This window comes from Haliaeetus albicilla, chromosome 18 (assembly GCF_947461875.1).
Source record: "Haliaeetus albicilla chromosome 18, bHalAlb1.1, whole genome shotgun sequence".
NCBI classification, from domain to species: Eukaryota; Metazoa; Chordata; class Aves; order Accipitriformes; family Accipitridae; genus Haliaeetus; species Haliaeetus albicilla.
In genome coordinates this window covers 2,473,189-2,485,335 of record NC_091500.1, presented here as the reverse complement: position 1 = coordinate 2,485,335, position 12,147 = coordinate 2,473,189, and the positions used below count along the sequence as shown (strand labels likewise).

Below are 12,147 nucleotides of genomic sequence, written 5' to 3'. Positions count from 1 at the left end.
GAGGTTAACATCGGTTCATTTCAATTTAAGCCGTAACCTTCACAGTTGCAAGTCTTCCTTCCTTAGACACTTCTCAGGAGCAAAAGGACGAACAAGATGTGAGCTTGTGGATATGGGGAAAGAAAGGTTAAGAGGAAGAAGTAGATATTTCAGTGCTAAGTTTGACAGAATACTAGCACAGAATACTATTTCTTAAACAGCTCCAAATGATATTGGCAAGAAAAGATGCAAGGCTATAGGAAAGAGCCCTGCAACAGTTTTCATTGTTAGGAGAGGACTTTTGGTTTTTTTTCCAAAATACACCTTCAAAAAAACCTCTATTTCTCTCCACTGTTTTGGAGGCAATACCTTCCATCAAAGGAAAATGGCTGAGAGTTACTTTGTAGAGTACAACTTCAGGTTTTCAAAGCAGCTGATACTGAATGGTTGTATCCAGTAACTTTGCTGATCCTTAGTATCACAATTCCAGCCACTGCAAAATCAAGTCTTCTTGGCAATCCCTGCAGCTTGCCAGCACTTCACAACCCTTGGCACTTTAATTCTTTAAAACAGTTTTCTAGATGCTTAACAGAAAGGACAGGCTTGGTTGTCACTTTGAACCCACTCAACTTTAAGCTAAAGTATTCTCAGGCCAACTGACAGCTGGAGCCTCTTGATTTTCAGCTTACACACAGAGCAGAAGTTTTTAGGATCTGTTTTCACTGGAATTTTTCTTAATAGAATTCTGGATATTGAAGCCAAGTTCACATAAGAGAGCCTGAGTCTTAAATTCTTCAAAACAGTTACACAGTTAACTGAATCATGCCATTGTTTAAAGGAAATTAAACATAAATATTTTGATCTTTACAATAAAACTGCTAAAGGGAAAAATAACTGTGGTCAAACAAAATCTATGGAGAAGAACAATGCAAGGAAATTAATTCAACTGTGATTTTGAAGATTGCTGGTTAGTTAAAGATAATAAGGAGCTTTACTCCTCTTTTTAAATTTAAGATCTGTTTTGAGATTTGGAGAAGCAGGTGGGATTTGAGAGACACATCTCCAGCTTATCACTGTAACTATCAACATCCTATCCATGAGCTTGAGATCCAACCCAAAACCCTCTGAAGTTATCCCAAAGTTCCTCTCTGCTGAACCGTGTGGTTTTTGCTGCAACTTTATATTATGCAGCCATTATTACTGTTTTCTATTTCTTCATACTGAAGAGCCTCAGCATTTATTTCATGTTAGCTGACTACAACTTCACTGACAGCTTCTGATTCCCAGAGTTAACTAGCGGTGAGAGGACAGGGCAAGTAACCGTGACCGAGGAGCTGGATAGACTGATATGGAGGAGTCAGCTCTAGATCATTTGCTGCAAAGCAAAGTGCAGATTTGTTCCTACCCTCCTAAAAAGTAAACTGGTCAGAGGGAATACCTCTACAGTACGCCAGACCAAGAAGTGAATGATCAGTGATAATACAAAACAGCGACAAAAGGCTTCTTTTCCATAAATAAATCAGCAGGAGATGTTTAGGCTGTATTTGTTTACCAGGATTTGTCTTCTCAAGCTGGTACCATCTGTAAAATGCCCTTTTCTTTTGTTCACTCAGGTCCGACCCCTGCTGCAACAGCCAATGGGAGATCCGGCTCTGACTGATACCTGTAAAAATACAGAACAAAACAAAAACAAGACAGAAAGAGGAAGAGAAAACTTGTTCTTTTTAAAATATTTTGAAGTGGTTTATGTACTGATAAAAGGTGTTGTCTTACAAAGCCCAGGAACTAGCAATGTTTCAATCACAGAAAAAGTAGAGAATTCAAGTTTCCCCACCCTGTCCCTAACTGCTTTAACTTCTCCCTGCTGTTATTTTCGACCTTACTGAAGGTACATCCTGCAACCAGCAAAATCAACCTACAAGCCAAGAGGGTACAAACTGGGAAGTCAAATCTACCACTGACTTAAATTGCCCACAACTTCCCCGATTCTTAAATTTCTTCACCCGTGAAATGGGAACAAGTCCCCTACCCACTTTTTTATATATATATATATACACACACATATATATACAAAAATGATAGTTAGGAGATCATTATCATTCAATGCTTGAGTAAGAAGGGAGATAAACATAGAAACAGTTTATATGATATAGATTGAATCAGCCCAGAAATGGAGCAAGCCAACTATCAGCAGCTATAACAACGGCTAGGAAAACAAAACAGGAAGGGCAGCTGTCTGTCAGCAAAGCAGGGTTCAAGCTCTAGGTATCCAGGCAAGATTAGGGACAAAAAGTTCCAGAGTTTTTAAAGCAAGACTTCTAAGAAAACAGTAAAAGGGGGAAAACCCCTAGAAGTTAATAAAGCTATTTCCAAAGCGTGACATTGAATGAAGAATCGATGCAGAAGGGGAAAAGAAGTGATCAGAAGGAGAGGAACCAAATAAAGCAAAAGGTTTAAAAGTGCACTAGGAGATGAACTGCAGATTCATTTGAAAACATCAAAAAATATATAGTTTGCTGAGTAACTGAAGCAGTACTTCAGGTAGGACTCCCTGTGCTTTCCACAACGGTCTTCAGCTATCAGAAAGGGTTAACAACATCTAAACTCTCCTGAGAACTAAAGTTTTAGGAGGTGCTCCAAGTAACAATATACTGCTGAACACCACCTGTGCCACCACCTGCTTGGTGGTAATACTGAGGCAGGTAGAAGGCTGGTTTTCACACAGAAACCAAACTACCTCTCCCCTCTTGAGATGCATCAACGTTTTATAAGATCTCATAATCATATTTAACTCACGAAAAACAACCCCCTGTAGTCTTACCACTTCTAATACAGGGGTTTTACTATGCTTTTTTTTTTTTTTTTTTTGCATTGAACACTGAAGCTAGTTAACTTTAGAATGATTCGACTTGACTCTCAGGTATCATATTCAGGTGGGTTTACTCCAACTGGATTTTTAAAATCACAGGGTTTATGCTCTTAACTGTTATTCCTTACAGAGAATTCCAGAGCCTATGAAGTTTTAATTGTCCTGGGGAAAAGGGATAGGTGTGTTTTGTTTCAAGTACAGAAGCTTACTGCTATTCAACAGAGCTTTGCCCACACAACACACCCTGGTTTGGTTTTGCTTCGTGTACATCTATTGATCTTCTTAACGCCCGTTCCCAGAGACTGCCTTTGCTCCACAACTGAAAGAGTTCAGAAACAGCTGGGGCAGTCAAGAGTGGACTACCCCCAGGGCCCACAATGGGAAATATAACTGAGTTTGTACTACTAAGGAAGTAGAATTATTCAACCAAACACACATCTTAGATTCTGCCAAGTTTACATGAAGTAACTGTGGAAGCATACAAGTTAATACCAAAAGAAGTCAATCTAAGTTGATAAAACTCTCTGGCCCCAAACAAGGCTTCAGTCTACTTGAAATCAGGCAATCTAGAGGCCTGATCACCAGTGAAAAGACCAAGTTTTGAAAATTTGCAGTTCTTCATCTACCATTATGATTTATAAAAGCCATTTCTTTAACACAGTGCTGTGGGACACAAATGTTTGTGTCTTACTGCTTTTGGCTGCATGGCTCCTATTAATCAATGGGTAACAGCACCATTAATTTACTTGTTTACTACAGTCCACTTACACTTATTGCAGTGAATTAGTGTTTGTTGAGTGTTTGGATAGCAACGTAAGATAAAAATGCAAAGCATTATTAGATAAAAATTATAAATAAAGATTAAGTATCTTCAACAAGAGTCATACAGCGGAAAATGCGGAAAATCCAAATTCTGCTCAAGAGGCTGCCTGATACTGTCATAAAGTGGTACAGATGTTAGCCACTTCAGACAATGTGCTCAAAACAAAGCAAAGGAACAGGAGCCAAAAGATTCAAGCTGTGTATTGCCATGTCCACATTTGACTCATTTCGAGTCCTCACAGTTTATAAAAGTTGCTTCAGCAAAATGGAGCTTTGTAAAGGACACTGAGATGTACAGATTTAACAAATGCACTATAAATTCTCAGTACATTATTACTTGAGTACAGTATCTCATGAACGGCACTGCAGTCCATAGCATTTTTTCTTGCATTAGCAAAAAGCCCACAGCCCATTTTGCTCTTTGGCTAGCAGACTTCTATAGCAATGCTGCAAACCCAGATAACATGTCAGATATGGCTTAGGCAGCTGATCTAGGTTTTGGTCATAGGAATGTAGTGGATGACCTCTAGAAGACCCTTTTAAGTTCCATTTCCTATCATTCTTTGCTGTGTTTTATTATTCTGTTTCCTTGTTTCAGAGATCTGTAATGACAGCTAAGCTTCTTGAAGGTTTCCTCTACCTATACCACTTTTTAAGATATAAAATATCTTTCATCTGTACCTCAGCTCGGTTTAGAGGCCCAAAAACTGTATATTCCAACAGCGTGTCTGATTCAAGGTCACATGCAAAGTCCATAGCAGAACTGATCCAAGATCTCCTAGATCCCACTACAATGTCTTAATGACAAACCCATCCTCTACTCCTTTCAATGAAAAAAACCCAAACCCCCAAATTGTCATGTCAGTTTCTTGCATCTCAAGTGGGTTTTACATAGGGACAATGACTAGTACTACCACCAGCACCATCCTGTCACATTGCCTGTAATCATGCTACTTTAGGAAATTGCACTGGCAGGAAAAAGAAATCATCCTGCTGCCAGAAGCAGATTAATGAAGTAAGTTCTCTGGAGTACTGAAAATCCAGCTGTCTTGAGGAAATTGACTCTCAAACTGAACCACAGACCTCAAGGAAGACTGCCATCCTCTGGGCTCAGCATCAGCAGGGACACAAACACATTGTAATGAGCACAACTACTTTTCTCACAGAAAATACTGAAGAAAGAAGTGGTAATCACAAAGGATTATAGCAATTCAAATGTTGACTTCTTGTGTCACACGTCACTCCTTCCCATAGCAGGTTACACTTCCTAATTATAAACAAAATGGAGATGACAGTACACACATGCTCTTCTGACCAGCCCCATTCTCTCCTACATAAATCATTTAGGGAAAAAGTTTCCCTTTCAAATACATAAAAGAAACGGCAAAATGCATCTTCAAGAGAAGGCAACTGGTATCTGCAGTACAAATCTGCTCATATCCCTCAAAACCGCTATTCATCAAGTCTCTGGTAACTGGTTTTCACCTTCACAGATTTGTTCAGCGACTCTACTTTGCATTTCTTTAATGTTTCTTTCAGGAGAGATTTTTAGAAGCACCTGGAATACGTCAGATTTGGAGAAAAAAGTGACTGTGTTTTAATTCTTCAGTTTGTAAGCAAAGTCCTAGATTTATATAAAACATGCTTGCAAAGGACATCTATCAATTTAGGAGATTAGCAAAGCTTGTTTACAGAAAACCTGCAAAGATCAAAATCATAGAAAAACAAATCTTTGCCTGTGTTGTCATGAGTATAAAAAAATTTAAAAAAAGGAAAATGTCTTTCAAAATCCAACTTCTTGCCATTTCAGATGATCAGTAATTTTCTGAGTTCTCTTCACAATGGAACTAGTTAAGTTTCCCTTTGTTTGTATTTGCATTTGCTCAGCATCCCTGTGTGTAAGTTCCAAACCTTAAGGGATTTTATTTATGTTACAGCAGTACTTCAAGGCTGCCCTCCACTGCGCTAGATGCTGTGTGTGTTTAGCATAATATAAAGCTAAGTCCTCAAGATCTCCTATCAATTAAGACAGAGACAGTAGGACAGGGCTCAACTGTACAAGCAGAGTAATTGGGAAGGTTAGCAGAACTGCACACTGGAAAGCTCTATATGCTATGTATGTAAAAAAAAAAATTACCTCTGCATTTTATTGTTGTCGATTATTTTTTTTTTAATGGTGTTTTTTTTTTTATGGGTGGTACTAGCCTAAGAATTGAGAAATCTGAATTCAAATTCCTGCTCTGCAACAGACTGCTTCCACTGTGACCTCAGGAGAGTAAGGGTTTTTTTGTTCCTTCACCCCCTAACTGTAAAAAATGGAAAAGGTACTATTTCCAAACCTTGCAGAGGCATCATCCATCAAAGCATTTAGCCAGGCTGCAAAGAGCTCATCTATGTATACTCCTCCCTCTCTCCTTTACTGTAGTACATAAGAGAAAGATGTTAGTTTCTGAAAACATTTCCCCTGCCCTCCATCTACATTTGGAAGCTAGAAGACAGCATCTCTTAATAAGTTTACATTTATCTCTTTATCCTTTGCCTTCTGACCATAACTTACTTGGTACTCAGATACAATTCTGGTGGCAATTAAAGCAAATTGCAGCACACGACTTCAAATTATTGTTGATAAAAATTTGGCTTCTCACCTGCCACATGTAGGGATAAATACCTACCCCCGAGTAAGCTGCAGCTATGTTAAAAGGAGCTTCAAATAACAAGATAGGAAATTCAGCAGGAACTATTATTAGCTCCTGTTTATACTGTCATTTTTCTTATCAGTAGGAGATTATTTATAAAGAGCCCAACCCAAGTGCTTCTTGTTTATCTTATTACAGACACTATTAAAAAAGTTTCTATAAAAAGCAGCCCCTGTATTTAGGACCAGCACTAATAAGTGTTATGCTAGGTTTTTGCTTCTTATCAATCATTCCTTTATTTTCAAGTCAACATTTAATACTCTGTTACTATTTTCCAATCTGCCATCTTCTCCTGATACACAAGGCAGCCCTGTAGAATGTCTTCCAGGTTTAATTTTCCCTGTCAGATTCATTATCTAAATGACTTAAAGTTTCTAGTCATTTTATAAAGACTAGGAGATCCTAAAAAACTGTTCTACTGCAACAGCTGACTTTAACCTTCAGGTCCATGTTCCTCTCTCACGTATCCTACCCCTCCATCACCTCCCATCCCCTTGCGCTGCAGCACAGGAAAAACAGAAGGAAAAGCCATTTACTGTTGCAGAGTCTGTAAATACAAGGCTGCTCCCTGTGCTTTGTAGGACTGTGGCGGATGTAGGAATGTGTATTCTATAAATGCATTGCACTATTAGAATTGAGAAAAAGGAGAAAGACATTTTTGAATTAAATGCTAAGTGGCTTGAAGAATTAGCGAAATAAGGTAAAATGGAAGTTTCAAGGGGCAGAAGTTGCCATAGAGGTTCGTGCACCAAGGACAGAACACAACAAGATACAGAATGGGGACAAATACGGTCATAAGCACAGAGGAAACATTATACTCTCTCATGAGCTAATCCAAGACCTGCCGTCTGAAGACATGCAAATACATTGTTTTAGCTAAAGTCCATCACTTATATATCCAATTTGGCCACCTTCAAACCCAGCCATAATTAAGAGAAGGAAGCAAAGTTTTAGGTTCCTAGTTAAAGGTCTAACATCACTGTTCAGATGCACTATTAGTCCTTTCCCCTCTTCATGCCATCCTCCCCTCCCATTACATACACACACACAATTTTTCAGAGTAGTAAAGAACTTAACAGAGATTAAAAGGAGAAAGTTGACAGCATGGATAGGCAAGCCAAAAAACTCTCCTCCTGGACAGAGCCAGCCATAAATTTTTTGTTTCTTTCTTGCCTCTCGTCCCAGGGCAGAAGACATGAACACTAAAAGCTGAGGCCATGCTATTCTGCATTTATCTCAAGTATTAAACAAATTACTTCCCAGCTGATGCAGGGTGGTAGCCAGTGGATGGGCAAGTCAAATATGCCCAACATCTGCCCTACTGCCTCCAGAAACAGCTTGCTATGTTTGTACTACGACAGGTGATGGAGTCTGTAAGCACACCAGCCTCTGTGGGCTGCTGATCTGTTCTTGCAGAATTGCCCCATTTCATGCTCTTTCATAGCCTCTTCATTGGCCAGAATAGGCTGCCACCCTGATGTGCAAAAAAATAAAGAGGACCCTGAGACAAGGATCACTGGAGCCTGAACAGTATTTTGGAAAGGTATCATTTCACTCTTAGGATCCTCCTCTATGCCATTTGCTACTAACCACTCTTTGGATTTTATTAATCTATTTTTCCTCTTGTTTACTGAATTATTTACAGAACAGCTTTATCAATAAGACTAAGTCTGTAAATGCTGAGATGATACCGTTTGGGATCATACATTCTGCAAAGCATTACCTCTGTCTATGCAGACTGCTTTTTTAATGAACCAAAAGTGGTTTCCAGGCCTTCCTTGAGAGCCCGTTTCACTGATGAATGGGAAGGGATGCTGGATACATCTGAAGAATACACAAGTCAACTAGCACTCATCAGGCCTAAGACAACTCTGGAAGTGAGAGCCCTAGGACACGTGCTTTCTGCTCTGGATCTCTGTCCCGAGCTATTTTCAGTCACTCTTCACCATACCGTGCTTTTGAAAGGAAGCTGATGTTTTTCCCTGGTAGTGTTCAGCACACTCTTTAATCTGGTCCCTTCAAACATCTCTTTGAGATTTACTATTTCTTTCAGATAAGCCATAACTACATACTTAATAGTGGCACATAAGTACTATGCATCTGCTTACACAAGGCTATGGGTTATATTTAAAACGAATCAGCTCCTGTAGACCTTCCCACCAAGCATATGGAGGATAACACAGTTCAGCTGCAAAGGGTAGTGGAGGAAGAGACTGGTGCATCACAGTGTAGCACAAGCCTTACAGCTATCTCTGCTTGAGAAACTGCATCATGTGCAAAGTACCACTGTCTTTTCTTATTTGAAAGGTCCATGAAAACACTACTGGGTGAGCTTCAAAAGAATGTAGCCATTTAGCCTTTAGATCTACCTGGTTTCCCATTGTTTTGGCTCGAAAACAAGGTAATAACACAGTGCCATTAGTTCAGTCTTCGTTCTGTCCCACTGACAGGCTTGAAAGAGATATCTAGTAATATTTTCTCTGATCACTGTGTATGTTCTGGATTCCCTGCCATATTACGCAGGTAGGTTGAGTGGGATGAGTGTGAAACTTAGTCAACCATTTATGAAGTGGATGGTGTCATTTACTTACAGGAGGAACAGCCTGGCAAACAATGAGAACTCCCAAAGGCTAAATGCCAACTTAATGACTTTAGCAACTGAAATCCAAGCGAGTAGGTTGAGGATGAAGGAGCAAAATGATCAGGTGTGAAGAGACCAGTCTTGACTTTCCTACAGTCTGCCTGCAGTGGTATCAAGACATGCACTGAGACACCTAGCTAAATATAATTAGATCAGCTCCTTTTAGTGATACAGACTCTGTCTTAGATTTGGTGTGGTGATTCTGATTCAACAGTCCTGCATGCAGTAGCGCCACTGACCAAAAATGAAATTATGGCTTGTTTTGGGAAGACTCTTTCTCTGCAATTGTTTCCTCTTTGCATTATTTCTATTGAAGGGGAAGCTAGTTTGGCTTGCTGGTAGATGTGAAGGGTGCTATACAGAGGTTAATTCAGAGATGGGTTATTCCAGGACTATATTCAGGCAAGGACTGCACAAAAGTAGGGGAGTGACCCACTAACTACCAAAACTTCAGAGTTCAGGTACAATTTGAGCAACTAGACTTAGCATTTAATTTTTTAAGTACTAGTGCTAACATCTGATAAGGCTAATAACATTCCTTAGAGTTATACAAAATGTTAATCTCATGATTTTACAGATGGAATTGAAACCAGGGAAGGACAAGTAATTTTGCTCAAGAACACAGAGAGGAGTGGAGACGTGGAAGGAATTCCTGGCTCCATGGCTCAAGCACCGTTTCTGCCTGCCTACCTCAACTGCTAGCATGTCTGCAAATCCAGATGTTGTAGACAGATGGGTTGTTATGAGATTTCAAGTACTGGAAATATCATAAAAGAACAACTTCCCTCCTGCTAGTTTGGCTTTCCCAGTCATCAAGAAACCTTAAAAACGATCTATTTCAAGATCTATATTCAAGCTTGAGTTAAAAAATGAGTGTTATAGGTATAACATGGGATTGAGCTATCTGTATTTTATCATCGAGTCTTCATCTGGATGCTGGAGCGTGTCCAAAGAAGAACAACGAAGCTGGTGAAGGGTCTAGAGCACAAGTCTTATGAGGAACGGCTGAGGGAACTGGGGTGGTTTAGTCTGGAGAAAAGGAGGCTGAGGGGAGACCTTACCGCTCTCTACAACTACCTGAAAGGAGGGTGTAGCCAGGTGGGGGTCGGTCTCTTCTCCCAGGTAGCAAGTGATAGGACGAGAAGAAATGGTCCCGAGTTTCGCCAGGGGAGGTTTAGATTGGATATTAGGAAAAATGTCTTCACGGAAAGGGTTGTCAAGCTCTGGAACAGGCTGCCCAGAGAAGTGGTGGAGTCACCATCCCTGGGGGTGTTTAAAAGACATGTAGACGTGGTGCTTAGGGACATGGTTTAGTGGTGGGCTTGGCAGTGCTAGGTTAACGGTTGGACTCGATCATAAAGGTCTTTTCCAACCTAAATGACTCTATGATTCTAAATATACTACCAGCTACGCTGCTCCGGACAAGCAGCGCGAGCCTGTAAAGGAGGACTAATAGCACCCCACTCCATGGAGGAGCAGCAAGACTTTGTTACTTTTTGTGTAAATCTCTGGAACACACCCAAGGAAGAAGTGGTATCCCTGCAGTCTGTTCACTTGTCACTCGAATGTGAAAGAGACAAGGCACAGGGTAGAGGGCAAAAAGAGAACTATTCCTCCTTCTAGGTAAAATCTGAGCTAATATGGTCATCCCCTCAACCTCACATCTGATTTTCATTAATCGTGCCTCAAAGGCAAATGATTGAAAAACTTCAAACTATCATAATCTGACTCCTGGATGTAGTGATACCAGCTATAGCTGTGTCTCCTGACTATTCACATATATTTTATAATATAAATACATATTATATCTCTCTCGCTTCGTACACAGAGATGCAGATACACATCTATGCCACACTCAACAAACAATTTAAGAATTAAGGAAAACCGTTTTCATTTTAAGATAAGAACTTCGGGCTTATTATAATGCTGTAAAATAAAATCTGCTAGCACAAGCCACAAAAAAAGAAAAAAAGAAAAAGTGATTCACTGGGGAAGTTCCATGATGTGCGGGACAATGGGTCTTAAATCAAAGGCATACATTATCATGACTAAGCTGACAGATCTGCACTGCAATGCAGAAAGCCAAGCAATATTCCAACATCTGCACTGTGCACAGATAGGCAGTTAGACACAGTTTCCCAAAATGAAGAAAGGACTCCCTGAGCTCTTACCTGTTACCTGTGCAACAACTGCTTGGGAAATTCTCCGATTGGCTAGGAAGGCTTTGATTTCCTCCTTTATCACACTGCTGTCCCTCCTATCAAAACAAAAAACAAAAGAACACACAAAAAAACGGACAGACCAAAGTGCACTTTGAAGATGCAAAATGGCTTTATTTCCTTTATTTAGGGGACAAGGAGTGGGGAAGGCAGGCATTAAAATAGTCAAAGTGCCTCACTGGTGGACACTTCTTTTAACAAGTGTCACGTTTGATCAAAGTACCCTAGCAGGAGAATGGATGACTCATGTCCTATATAATTCATATTAGGTGCAGCACTGCCATATGGAATGTACAAAGTTTCATTACACAGGGATGAATAAATCTCTCATACCAGCATAAAAACCTCAGTCATAAAAATGAGGCACAAAAATAAAAAATAAAGGATAGCAGGGTCTGCATGGTTAGCCACACAAATGAATATACATACACAAGCCTTCTCCAACCTTTCAAGGAACAGACCCAAAGAAGAAAAGATTTTGCAACCTCTATCCCCCCACCCCTACCTCCTTAGTCCACAGCTTGCACTGACTGAACAAGTGCCAGTTATTTAAAGCCTTTGTATGATTTTTACAAGGTGTGCAAAGATAGTTCAGAAGGGACCAAAACTGTGCTAAAAAGAAAATAATTTGGAGGTTGCACAGGGACTGTGATATGCAGCAAATTTCAATTGCAGTAAACTCATACTTTTCCCTCCTCTTCTTCCCTCCCTTCCTGAGAAGGGCAGACGATTAAAACCCAACTTTACTAGGCTTTATCATTTGGTAATTTCCCTTCCCCTTCTCCCCTCCTGCCCCAGCAGCATTCAAGGCAGATTCAAGCTTGCAAATGTAAATGCAAAATAAATGCTATGTTGTGGGTTCATTTTTATTTCTGTACCCAACACTCATCTTCCATATGCCTGCAAATAAAAGTAGTTTCA

The 12,147-nt window shown here is 39.9% G+C and overlaps 1 protein-coding gene across 13 annotated transcripts in view; it reads right to left on the bottom strand.

Annotated features, from left to right (window-relative positions):
* The window catches only part of HMBOX1 (homeobox containing 1), a 112,476-nt gene that overhangs the window by 37,748 nt on the left and 62,581 nt on the right, over positions 1-12,147 (bottom strand). For all 13 annotated transcript variants that reach the window (XM_069805520.1, XM_069805522.1, XM_069805518.1 and 10 more), the window contains exons 4-5: positions 11,179-11,264; positions 1,532-1,642 (exon numbers count right to left, since the gene is read on the bottom strand). In XM_069805520.1, coding sequence (XP_069661621.1) covers positions 1,532-1,642; positions 11,179-11,264 — 197 coding nt within the window. The remainder of the gene's footprint in view (positions 1-1,531; positions 1,643-11,178; positions 11,265-12,147) is intronic.